The 13,463-nt window shown below is 44.0% G+C and overlaps 1 protein-coding gene across 1 annotated transcript; it reads right to left on the bottom strand.

Annotated features, from left to right (window-relative positions):
- Window positions 1–438: 438 nt before the first annotated feature.
- rfx5 (regulatory factor X, 5) lies at window positions 439–12,946 on the bottom strand. The gene is made up of 11 exons (XM_020920707.2): window positions 12,786–12,946; window positions 11,356–11,473; window positions 10,814–10,847; window positions 10,638–10,720; window positions 10,209–10,331; window positions 7,743–7,859; window positions 7,133–7,211; window positions 6,866–7,064; window positions 6,697–6,779; window positions 6,545–6,634; window positions 439–5,861 (listed from the first exon to the last, which is right to left on the bottom strand). Exons 2-11 carry the CDS (start codon window positions 11,451–11,453, stop codon window positions 4,938–4,940), a joined length of 1,830 nt encoding a protein of 609 aa, XP_020776366.1. The 5' UTR covers window positions 11,454–11,473; window positions 12,786–12,946; the 3' UTR covers window positions 439–4,937.
- Between the last annotated feature and the right edge of the window lie 517 nt (window positions 12,947–13,463).

Below are 13,463 nucleotides of genomic sequence, written 5' to 3'. Positions count from 1 at the left end.
GTCATGGAAATTCTGGAAAAGTCTTGGAAATTAAAAATGTCATTTTCCAGGCCTGGAAAAGTCATAGAATTTTCGTATCTCTTTCACGTAACTCCAGCATTCTGTTAAGTTCTCATGAGGCTGTTATGATTATTTGTGAACATTTGTGTCTTTTGTTTAAAAGAGACGACAATAAATGCATTGACAGGATTTAGAATGTTCAAAAACTATAATCCCAAACCATAAGGTGAGTGGAAAGAGTTAGAGTTCATATTTAGCCCTAAAAGTGTGATCAATTCTTCACATGTAGGAGCCTTTAAAGTCATGGAAAATTCACTCGTGGAAAAGTTTTGAAATTTTGTCAGTGAAAAAAGAGTGGGAACTCTGAACTTGGTATAAATATTGAGTTGTGTCACAGTGAAACTAACACAGCTCAAACAAACGACCCAGGAGACAGAATGGTGCTTGCGTCGTCTTTTATTCCAGCGATGAAAATATGAAAAACCAAAAGCAGGGACAAACTCTGCACCCTGAATGTGTCTGTTAAAGTGCAAAACGACGCCACAAAACCAGTTCAACTTTAACAATTCTTTTTTTTTTTTTTAACAATTTTAAAAACCGACACAAAAACATGCAGAGACGAGACACTGCACAAATTTAAACAATCAGACGGAGGCTCTCTGGGGACAAAACTCACATGGCACAATATGAAGGTTTAATCATGTGAAATATACAAATTAAAGCCAATGTACAAAGGACTAGAGCTATAGGATGTTTACATTTTATTTTCTGTCCCCAAAGAGGCTCAAACAAAAACAAAACATTTCAAACTAAACAGAAAAAAAAAATATTTGGGTCAAATTATGAAGAACTGCATCGCAGGAAGCAAAGGAGAGAGGGAAGGAAAGAGGAGACAAGGAAAGGAGACAAGAAGAGCAAAGACAAGGAGAGAGGAGGCAGGAGACGAGGAGAGAGGGAAGGAAAAAAGGAGGTATAGGAGGAAGGAAAGGAGACGAGGAGGAAGGAGGAGGGAGGACCCGAGCTCTGATCCGATTCTATCTTTGACCCGTTTAAGTTTCACAGTGATTCACCTTCTGCCTCCAACAGTCGCTAAGAACCATGGGTAATGTAGTTCAAAGTTAGTCCGGGTTTAGTCCTTGGTGACAACCAGGTTCATATGAGTCCTCTTTATAGTTCCCAATTTCCTGGTTTAGTCCTGTTTTAGTCTAGGTTTAGACCTGGTTCAGTCCTGGTTTAGTCCTGACTAAATTCTGTTAGTCCTTGTTTAGACCTACAGTAGTTTAATCCTGGTTTAGACCTGTTTTTAGTCCTAGTTTAGTCCTGTTTTGTACCCACTTGAATCTTGGTTTTAGTCCTGGTTTAGACCTGTTTTTAGTCCTATTTATTTAGTCTTGTTTTTAATCCTGGCTTAGTCCTGTTTCAGACCTGGTTTAGTCCTGGTTTAATAGCTCAGTTCAAACTCACTTTCTTTTCCTTTAACATCCATTAAAAAAAATAAACAATCACTCGACTCCAAACTGCATTTCTGAACAAATTAAATAAATTGCAAATATATTTTAGTTTGGATCGATTTTAAAGCAGAAAATATGTAAAATTCCCCAAAAATTCAGCATTAAACAAACTTTTCAAGAGTGCAACTTTAACCACTTTTAACACAGGAATTCAAATACATTTTCAAATCTCACTGCATTTTTGGAACTATGGGGAATTATATTTTTATGTTATCCAGTAGAATTAAATAATGACATAAAGGAAACACATTTCAACAAATCCACAAAAAGTCATTGACATTAAGGCATTAAAGAGGGGGTATTTGACTTATGTGGGGTATGAAGTATAACACAGAACAGATTTAGATCACCATGTTCCCTGGAACATGCTACAGTATGTTTGCCCAGAACAACGTACTGACATGTTTAATACATTTCACTTTCGTTTTTGACCCTCCATTTGCTCACTCCCCCTTCAGAGCACTATCACAACACACTGAATTAGCTAATGAATCCACTGCACATCTCATCGGGTTTGTCAAGTTCCTGTGTAGTTTCGCATTATGTTTTTGTATATTTATGGAGGATTGTTGTGTATCATTTCACTTGTACTGCTAACCAGAAGGAGTCTCTAGATTACTCAAACATGCATGGATGACTCTAAAACCTCTCCAGGTGTGTTTTTGATGAGGTAACAACATTATTAAAAAAAATTATAATTGAGGAATACCCCCTCTTTAAATTTTTCCCAGCAACAAAGAAACTTCCAACTGAAATTTCCAACTGAAATTTAGAATTTAAATAAATAATTAGTGCAAAGATTTGGGGGAATAAATACATTTACATTCAAAAATATTTTTGATCTGAAAATGATCCTAATCTGTGTCATATTAAACAGTCATATTTAGTGTTTTTTTGCCGCAGAGGATTGTGCTTCTGGAGATGAGATGTGTTTTTATTTTAGTCACTAGAGTACTGGAATTTGGTGCATTGTGTTGGTTCCAGTAATAATTATGTACTGATATTTCTACTTGAATAATTACTGCACTTACACTACAGTTCTGGTACTATGTTTTACAGATGTGTTCAAAATTGTTGGTACCCTCTAATAATGAAAGAAAAATCAACAATGATTACTGAAATTATTTGAAATCAAGAAAAGCAATAATAAGTACAAAATTTCCTGAAAAATAAACGAATGAAAATCAGACACTGTTTTTGAATTGTTCTTCAACAGAATTATTTAAAAAAACAAACTAATGAAACTGGCCTGGACAAAAATGATGGTTCCCCAAGAGAAGATTGTAAACAGTTGGACAATAGGGACATGTTAAACTTCAGTGTGTCTCTAATCTGCATCACAGGTGTCTGTCTGTTTAAAGGGGCACATGTGTCATTCTGCTGTTTGGAGACATGATGGACACAACACTGAACATGGACCAGAGAAAGAGAAGAAGAGAACTGTGTCAGGAGACAAGAAAGAAATCGATAGACAAGCAGGTTAAAGATAAAGACAATAAAACCATCTCCAAGCAGCTTGATGTTCCTGTGATTACAGTTACACATGTTCTTCAGAAGTTTACAGTCCACAGGACTGAAGCCAACCTCCCTGGACGCAGCTGCAAGAGGAAAACTGATGACAAAATGAAGAGATGGATCATACGAATGGAACCAAAGAGCCCAGAAGAACCTCCAGAGAAACTAAATGTGAACTTGAAGGGCAAAGTACATCAGTGTCAGATCACACCATCCATCACTGTTTGAGCCAAAGTGGACTTCATGTGAGGACACCACTACTGAGAGCAAATCATAAAAAAGTTAAACTGGAATTTGCCACAATGCAGACTGACAAGTCACAAAACTTCTGGGAGAATGTTCTTTGGACAGATGATACAAAACTGAAGCTCTTTGGCAAGACACATCAGCTCTATGTTCACAGACGCAAAAATGAAGTAGACCAAGAAAAGAACAGTGTCCCTACTGTGAAACATGGAGGAGACCTGGTTTTGTTCTGGGGCTGTTTTGCTGCATCTGGCACAGGGTGTCTTGAATCTGTACAAAGTACAACGGAATCTCTAAACTATCAAGGTATTTTGGAACAAACTGTGTTGACTAGTGTCAGAAAGCTTGGTCTCAGGCGTAGGTCATGGGTCTTCCAACAGGATCTCCAGATCTCAGTCCTATTGAGCGTCGGTAAAATGAGCTGAAACATGCATCTGGAGAAGGAACCCTTCAAACCAGAAACAACTAAAACAGTTTGCTCATGTGGAGTGGGTCAAAATACCTGTTGACCAGAGCAGAAGTCTCATTGACAGTTACAGAAATCATTTGTTTGCAGAGTTTGCATCAAAAGGTTGTGCAATAAAATATTATGTTAAGGGTACCATCATTTTTGTCCAGGCCAGTTTCATTATTTTGTTTTTTCTACTGATTCTGTTGAATCACAGGTGAAAAACAATGTTTAATTTTTGTTGGACAATTTTCAGTAAATTTTTATTTAATATTACTTTTATCAGTTTCTAGTTATTTCAGTGATGATTGTTGATTTTTCTTTCATTACCAGAGGGGTACCAATTATTTTTGTCCACGTCTGTAAATGGTCTTATTAATGAACCTTCTTATGTCATTCTCAGTTTTTTCATCAGAAAAATCTAAAGTCACATGTTTTTTGTCCCCTGATTATTTCTATATTTCTCCAATCACAACATCTGGAAGGGCATCTGACGCACCACAACATCTGCAGATTTACTAGAGACATGTGACCTGCTCCATCTCTGACACACAAGGATACAGGAGGATGGGAGGGCATCTGACACAGGGATACAGGAGGATGGGAGGGCATCTGAGTTAAACAGTTCTAAATTGTTGTAATGTAGAATAGTTCTTATTTACTTGTGTTAAAATTAAAGTTTACATTATTTCTTACTCGTTCACAAACCTCTAATCGCTCTGAGCTTATTGCCTTTTTCACACAAAGAGACACATCTGGAAGAACGTCTCTCAAACCCGTAACTGCCAAACTGCTCCAAACTGTGCCGACCTGTGTCGACCTGTGCTGAACTGTGCCATGTCCCACTGCACCTAAGAGTCTGTGTAACATTCAGGGACAAACCAAAGAAACAAAGCACGAATACAAAGACAGTTCTGCTCAACTCCTCAAGTCCTGGTTCAGTCCTGGTTCAGTCCTGGTTCAGTCCTGGAGCAGATGAGCAGAGCTGAACATAAAAACAAAATGGCATGGGCTTCATTCTTCCATTATCTGGATTTCCACCAATGCTTCATACGCCTCCTCCCCTGACTCTGACATCTGAACTGCAGTACTGTTACTGCAGTAATGTTACTGCAGTACTGTTACTGTACTGCTGTTACTGCAGTACTGTTACTGCAGTATGGCACATGTATTTGTGGTCAGACCTCAGAGCCGGAGTCACAGAATGGCGTTTCGTGTCAGTGCTCGTCCGGTTTAGGCCGCTCCCCGTCCGGCTCGGCCCTGCCCCCTGCCCTCACTGCGGGCAGCTCCAGCTCCACCGGTGTTAGCATGAGCTCCACCTCCCGCCCAGGGCTGAGGGCGGGGCTGGGTGCCGGGTTCGGGGCTGGGTTTGGTGGCACAGAGTGCCCCGGTCGCGGGGCTTTCTGGATGACCTCAACCATGTGACTGGACGGCAGCTCCCAGTTGGGGTTCTGGAGTAGGAGCGGCGCTCCCAGGACCACACCCCGGTCAGGTGGTGCTCCCAGAACCACGCCCCTGTCGGGAGGTGCTCCCAGGACCACGCCCCTGTCGGACGGCAGGTGCCCGAACACCAGTGCCGGGTCCTGGATCACCAACTCCACCACAGAGGAGCCAGAGACACTAGGGGCGGACGAGGCCTTCTGGATCACACCGCCTGTCACTGAGGTGATGATGGAGGGTGGGGCCTGGGCAGGCAGCGGCGCAGGGGGTTGGGCCTCTTCTGGCCGGGGTTTCCTGGGACGTCCTCGTTTGCGTTTGACAGGTGGTGCGGTGTTTGGGGTGTGAGGAGCGTTTTCCAGGCGTCGCTTCGCCTTCTGCACAACCGAAGTGTGCGCGGCGGCGGAGGGAGCGGGGCAAGCTGGCCCGGAGCTGTTTGGGGGTGGGGCCATGTTCTCCGCTCGTAGGATCATGAGCGGCACCGCCCCCTGCTGCGGCGGCTGCAGCGCTGCCATGGCGATAACCTTGACCCCGCCGCCCGAGTTAGCAGCCGGAGCATTAGTGGTGTTAGCCGGGTTAGCCGACGCTGATGCCCCCGAGGCGTCCTTAGGAGCAAGAGACGGAGGAGATGAACGAACAGACAGAGAGTCGGGGAGAGAGCTGCGCGGCAGGATCGTCGGCAACTTCTTCATGTACGCCTCCACCTGAAAAAGAGAGGGGTGGGTTCAGACACCAGAGAGAGACAGGGAGAGGGGAAGCACCAATAACAACATAAACAAAATACAGAGCAATTATCAGACTACGTCACTGCACTCTACTGCACGTCTCCTGCACAAAGAGCCTCTGTCCTGTCTGTATCATGTCAGTGTCCTGTAGAATTTCAGCAGACTTCAGGTTATCCTGGGGGTGGGGATAGGTGTATTGATCAGGTATGAGTGGATGACCGGCTACTGAAGTTTGAGATGTTTCTTCTCGTCATTTACACACTCACCTGTATTTAAATCGTATGGGTCATTAAGATGTATCCTACTCACTAATGTTCATTTAGCTTCAGAACTTAATTTATCACACGGTGATAAACAGTTTTAGTCCTGACAACTGCGCTGGCTAGTGTTGCAGCTTCATGTTAACCGCACAGACAGTTGCGCTTTCTGCACTCAGGCCGCGCGCATCCACTGCTCTGACCAACAAAAAAATTTTCTAGTATAATACTGAGTAAATAAAACATAACAATGAAGGTATTTTTCTCTTTACCATGGTCTCAAACTTGTCTCTAAAATCTTTCCAATAACCAAGGATTAGTGTGTTATGTTTAAGTTGTTGTTGTGTGCTGTGCCTGCAGGTGGCGCCCCAGTGTTTGAGCTGGAGTTGTAGTTATGTGCTGTACCTGCAGGTGGCGCCCCACGGCCGGACGGGGCTGAGGCTCAGATGGCTTGACTCGGTCCTTCACAGAGACGCACAAGTCGCCCGTGTCCTTCTGTCAAAACAGAAAAACTTTATTTTAAAAACACTGAGAGAAATTTGCATCGAGTTTTTCACCTTTGGGTCTGAGGTGGAGTCCGAGTCCGGTTTAGAGACGCCTGAGGTCTTCTTTATCACTTTGTACGGTTTGACAGGACACCCTGAAAAATAGTCCAGAAGCAGACTTGAACCAGGACTAAACCAGGACTGAACCTGGACTAAACCAAGTCAAAGTCTCCCCTGGTACCTGCCAGCGCGGCACCGGTCACCAGCTCTGCCTGGGCGCAGCGTGGGTTGACAATGTGCTCCTGGATCAAGTAGCGGGCAATCTCGACCACAGTGTCAAAGGAACGCTTCAGGATCTTCTGCGCCCAATCACAGATCAGCTCGCACGCCGCCTCTGTCACCTCGTGTTTGTACGTCTGCACCAGCTCCGTCAGCTCCGACTGAAGAGACCAGAGACATGAGACCAGGACTGAACCAAGACTGAACCAGGAATAAAAACAAGACTCACGGGGTCGTTCTTCAGGTCGAGGTTGGGCAGCAGAGGCATGTTCAACACCGTCTTCCTCCTAATCCCACTGTAGCAGTATGTGTCCAAAGAGTCAAGGGAATCCTTTGTTCCATCTGACCATCCACTGACTCTCTAACCCTCTCCTCTACTCCTCTGACCCTCTCCTCAGCTCCTCTACTCTTCTCACCCTCTCCTCAGCTCCTCTGCCCCTCTCCTCAGCTCCTCTGATCTTCTCCTCAGCTCCTCTGCCCCTCTCCTCAGCTCCTCTGCCCCTCTCCTCAGCTCCTCTGCCCCTCTCCTCAGCTCCTCTGATCTTCTCCTCAGCTCCTCTGACCCTCTGCTCTGCTCCTTTGACCCTCCTGAAAGTTTTCACATTTTAAACCCATCCATGAGCATTCACATCTGAGAGAGACTGAAATCTGAACTTTAAACTAATCCAAGAATCCCATCCATTTCAGAACATATTAGCAGCTTTTACATAGAATAAGACCCCATGGAGACACAGGGAGGGCATCTGATACACAGGGAGGGGATCTGACACACAGGGAGGGCATCTGACACACAGAGAGGGCATCTGACACATAGGGAGGGCATCTGGGAGAAAGGATATTTGGACTGGCCTCTTCCTCCAAGTCTTCGGGCTTTGATATTTGGGAAAATATCCCGAATGATTTTTCCAAAGTTTGCAGCACTGAGTGGACGATGCTGTAGGTTTTCACAGTGACGCCTGAAAAACATGAAAATCAGGACTGAACCAGCACTGACCCAGGAATAAACTAGGACTAAACCAGGACTAAACCAGCACTGAACCTTGCCTTGCTTGACTAGCCCGTCCCTTTTACATTCTACATCATCCAAATGCGGGGTTAACACGTTATAAAAGTAATGAATTACTGTAATGCGTTGCTTTTTTGCTGTAAGGCATTACAAGAAAAAAATTGTAATATTTTACTCGGTACAAATGTGAGTTTTGGTTTAAGTCCTGGCTCAGCTCTGGTTTAGACCTGGTTCAGTCCTGGCTGAGCTCTGGTTTAGTCCTAGTTTAGTCTTGGTTTTGTCCTGGTTCAGCTCTGGTTTAGTCCTGGTTTAGTCCTCGGTTCAGTCCTCGGCTCAGTCCTGGTTTAGACCTAGTTTAGTCCTGGTTAAGCTCTGGTTCAGTCCTGGTTTACTCCTGGTTCAGTCCGGGTTCAGCTCTGGTTCAGTTTTGGTTTAGTCCTGGTTTAGTCCTGGTTTAGACCTGGTTCAGTCCTCCAGGTTCAGTCCTGCTTTAGTCCTGGTTCAGTCCATATACGGTCCATATTGGCGGCACGGTGGCTGAGTGGCTGGGTTCGATCCCCGGGTCGCCCGGGCCTTTCTGTGTGGAGTTTGCGTCCCCGTGTCTGGATGGGTTTCCTCCGGGCGCTCCGGTTTCCCCATCAACCCAAAACATGCTACATAGGTCTCCAAGAACAGGTGATAGTCAAGGTCAGTTAAATACAATCAATCAATGTATCAATCAATAGCTAGACACTTCACCCACATTGCCTAGTATGAAAGTGGTGTGTGAGAGTGATAGTGGTGGTCGGATTGGCATGGCAGCTGCGCTTCTGTCAGTCTGCCCCAGGGCAGCTGTGCTACTACAGTAGCTTACCATCACCAGGTATAGAGTGAATGGATAATGCTGAATGTAATGATCTGTAAAGCGTCTTTGTGACAAAAAATGTCTATGAAAAGCGCTATATAAATAGGGACTTACTTACTTATATACGGCGCAAAAGTTAATGCAATAGTAATGCAATGCCTTACATTTTAAACACAGTAATATTGTAATGTAACAAATTACTTAGTAACAAGTCATAAATAACGCATTACAGTTTTAAAGTAACTTGCCCAACAGTGAGGCTGACCAGGGCAAACGCGAGGGTTTCAAAAGTAAGTTTTAAAGCTCTTATTAACAGTCTTTCTGGACCTGGGCTCTTTCACATGGCACAGAACTGCCCCAGGAGCACGTTGTGCTGATGGTAAACGCACAAATACAACAATAGATCCATGCTCTCTGTGTATTTTGATGGGAATACGCGCCTACACTCGTGTAGAGCGTCAAAAAGTAGGATGGATCCTATTTTTTGTAATCTACGCGTGCAGGACGTGCTGCTCCCTACGAGCGCTAGCGTGTGCAGTGGAGCCACCGTCATTCACTTTCCGTGCATTCTAAAAGTTACGCGTCCAAAACTTGCAGTTTTTACGCTCAGGTCGGGCAAAATACGCACATGCAGTGGCACCAGGCCCCAAGCATGGGATCCGTGCAGATGGTACCGAGGTGGTGCAAAACATCCAGACAGAAGCGCGAAACCCGTTTGGTTGGTTATATGCTGTTCTGAGCGGTCTGTCCTCACATTTGGCTCTTCTCGGGGAAAGCACACCTAACCCCGCTCCCTGACCTGAACCGGCGCTGCTCCTGCTGGTTCAGGACTCTGGTTTGGACGCTGTTCCCCAGTTTGTATGAACGTACCCCCAAGCTTAACGACAAACCGAGATGACACAAAAGCCGGTAGCAGCTGAAGTGTGTGTTTTCTTCCGGTCGATGTAAATACGTTTGTGTCCCTGTCCTATCAGAACCCATCCCCAGACGCTGAGTGGAATTAAATAAAGACGATTTAATGTGTTTTCCATGTAAACCTCAATTCGGATTTATTATTTCTATTTAAACTCGAAGGAGAAGAATTTAATTCCGTATGGTAGGTATGAAAATATATCCCTAATTTTAGATAAGTAATGGTTTGGTGCTTTGATTGCTGTAATGATCTGTGCTGTTTCTCAGTTGGAAGTGAACAGAGTATGCGTCTTTTTGATTGGCTAATCTGCCTGTCAATCATGCCTTCTGAAATCAGAGAGACAGTTTTCTCAAAGCATGTGAATCCGGCTGGTCAGGTAAGACTAAACCAAGACCGAAGCAGGACTACACCAGGACAGATCACTTCTAAATCCATGTAAAAAGATTTAGTCTAAATCAGGACTAAACTAGAACTAAACCCGGTCTAACCCCAGTCTGAACTCAGTCTAAACCCAGTCTAAACCGGGTCTAAGCAGGTCTCACTTGTAGGTCTCATAGACGTCCTGTTTAGGCAGACAGGTGTCTGAGTGCTCCTCCAGGTGACTCCGGATCCAGTTACAGGTGTGAAGCTGGTCAGCTGTGTTCAGAGAGCCACAGTCTCCTCCACTGTAACGGACACAAGAAAGACCATTAAACTACTGCAGAGAGGAGAGGGGAGGAAAGGAGAAGACAGTGGAGAGGACTGTGGAAAGGACAGGAGAGATGAGAGGGTTAAACTAAAGCTGGTCCACTTTGTTCAGAGAGGACAGTCTGTGCCACTATAAAGGAGACTTTACTACACAGACCTCCTGTCAGTGCTCGTACTACAACAGTAATACACAGTAATACTGACTGTTACATCCCAACCACCTGACAAACTCATATGAAATGTCACTTCTTTGTGAATGACCTCACAGTGACACATGAGCGTACCCCTTGTCTCCGGAGCTGGGGCCTGAGGGCAGCTGCAGGTACAGGTACAGTTTGTCATTGTCTGAGAACCGCTGCACCTCTGTCTGCACAAAGAGATGGGAACATTTTTCATTATTTTAATTTAAAACTTTAAACTTTTTGAGTAATTAAAGCAACTGAAGTAAACAAACACTTACTAAAATCTGCTCCACTTTGGTCTGAACTTGTTTGCTGAAAAAAGGACAGACGTTTAGCCCGCTGTGTTGTAAAGCTGTTAAACCACACTAAACTCTTTTATAAATGATTAAATATTAGGGATGTAACGATCTCCAAATCTTTCAGTACGATATTTTCATGATATGCATCTCACGGTACGATATTTATTGCGATATTTTGTGGAGGTTAACACAATTGTGAATATGTGACTTTTTCCTTTTAAAATGTCATGGCAAGCCTTTGGTACTGTTATAATACAAAGAATTAAGATTTAAAAGTACTTAATAGTGGTTATTCCTTCATGTAGTCTGTGCTGAAACAGCAAAGGATCATGGTCTATATAGTTCTGTTTTTTTTTAGCTATTACTGCACCACAACATTGAATTTAAGGAAAGAGAGTTGTGATTCAATATATTGTGACAGGCCACGGTATTATTGTGAGACTTTTGAAGCTATGATAGCACAATACTTCAGTTATTGTTACAGCCCTATTAAATATATTGGTTTATCTCGTTTTTCTTACGAGATGTTGTTCTTGAGCTTCTGCAGGAGCATGCTGGGCTCTGTGTCGCCCTCCGGTGGCTCCAGGTCCACTGGATGAGTAGCACTGTCCTCCGACATCTCTGCCCCAGTCACACCATCTGCACCAGACAACAGAAAATAAAAGAAAAAATCACATATATAATGTCGTTACCTCAAAAACATACTTCAAAAACTACAAGAGTTGCGGTTTGTTTTATTCACACATGTTTGAGTAATCCTTTAGTATTATTATCTGTCTACATCTCCAAAGCTCAGATTGCTCTGTTCCACCTTGTGATGTCATATAGTGGTAGCTATAAAGTTAACAGCTCCTATTGCATTTTGTTCAGTAGAGATAGGTAATTCCTGGGCTGAAATGATCCAGATAATTCTAGTTAAGGTGTGTGGAGTTTAAAAACACAGTAGAGCACTTTCTGAATTACCGCGTGACATCACAAGGTGAAACAGGGTTTTTTCTGTTTGAGAGAAGAACTCAACCAAAATATGCAGGGTTTGTGTTAAACATGTGTGAATGAAACAAAATTCCAGGTAAGTTTTTGATGAGGAAACATTACAAAACAGATCAGTCAAGTTTAACATTGGCTCTTTAAGAACTAATGACGGATGACTCAGGTGTAAAAACAGGTTTGGACCACACAAAGGTAACAGCAGCCCTTCTCCTGTGAACAACTACTAACTCATCATTACATCAGGTTGTGTGTAATAAATGCCTCTTTAGTTTTAATAAACCGATAGTAAAATAACCAAATTGTTGAGATGTGCTTCTGATTTTGAGGCTTGAATTGAAATGCCTTTGTCTGTGTAACTCATCAGGCCCCGCTCCGTGTTCTTTTAATGAAACTATATTAAATCTCAGAAGTGTTTAGTCTGAGTTCCAGAGCACCGGGCTGTGTGTCTTATGTCACCGAAGCTAGCCGCCTGTAGCCCCGCTCCTCCCGCCGTGAGTCCCCCGTAAATCCGCCCTGACCCGTGTTTACTCCGCTGCTCATGTGCTTTTACTACGCACCGGAGCTGTCACAACAAAGCTCCGGGCTAACACAGGCTAACGCGGCTGACAGAGGTGCACTGGGCCGGGACAGAGTCAGTTACGCCCGGAGAGACAGCAGCTGCAGCCGGCAGGCACCCTCGGGCTCCCCGAGCCCAGCACAGCAGCCCCAGCCCACTGTCAGATCGCTGCGCCCGGCCGCGGTGTCCGCCCGCTGTCACAATAGTGGACGTAGCACAGTAGCTTAGCCTAGGCTAGCTCTCTGAGGCTAGCTCTGCTCTGAAATAGGCTTTTTACAGGTTCCCTCTCGGCGTTTAAAGCGCAGAACCGGCCCGCTCATGTGCTTTAATGTCTGTTTGATTATTACGGGGCCGCTTTTGTGAGTCATTTTGTGGTAATTGATTTATAAAATAAAAAGAAAGTACCTGAGCAGAGATAGAGCAAAAATCCCCTTCAGATCTTTTTGTGATTGGACGGCTTTGTCATGTCTGCCTGACTACAAACCCGGGCCGCACTCTCATTGGCTAGCTGTCATGGCGCCGGCACGCAGCGATTATTGTGATTGGCTTCTGGGCACTGGTCTGCCCAGTTACAGCGCAGATGGGTCTAATCTGCCTAGCAACAGCAAAGTGAAAGCATCCAAGGCACGCAGGGCCACGCACAGCTGCGACGCCTTTGTTCTGCCACACTTTATTGAACTATTCACTCCGCGTTCTTCCGACTCCGGCCAGAAATATGTTTTACCATAAAAATAATAGCACTTTTCAGATTGTTCAGAATCTGTACATTATAATTGCAGATCTTTGGTGGAATCAAAATCTTTTTTTTTTTTTTTTTTTTTTTTAGACTGATTTAAATCATGCATACTCTAAATTAAATGTTGTGCTACAAAAATAATAGAAAAATGTATGATACCAAATATATATATATATATATATATATATATATATATATATATATATATATATATATATATATATACATTTTCGTCCGCTTATCCGGGGCTGGGTCGCGGGGGCAGCAGCCTAAGCAGGGACTCCCAGACTTCCTTCACCCCAGACACGTCGTCCAGCTCCTCAGGGGGGACCCTGAGGTGTTCCCAG

This window comes from Boleophthalmus pectinirostris, unplaced genomic scaffold (assembly GCF_026225935.1).
Source record: "Boleophthalmus pectinirostris isolate CB_2022bp ecotype Guang Dong unplaced genomic scaffold, ASM2622593v1 HiC_scaffold_21, whole genome shotgun sequence".
Lineage (NCBI taxonomy): Eukaryota > Metazoa > Chordata > Actinopteri > Gobiiformes > Gobiidae > Boleophthalmus > Boleophthalmus pectinirostris.
Note: the sequence above shows the minus strand (reverse complement) of the source record. Positions and strands in the feature narration are given on the sequence as shown.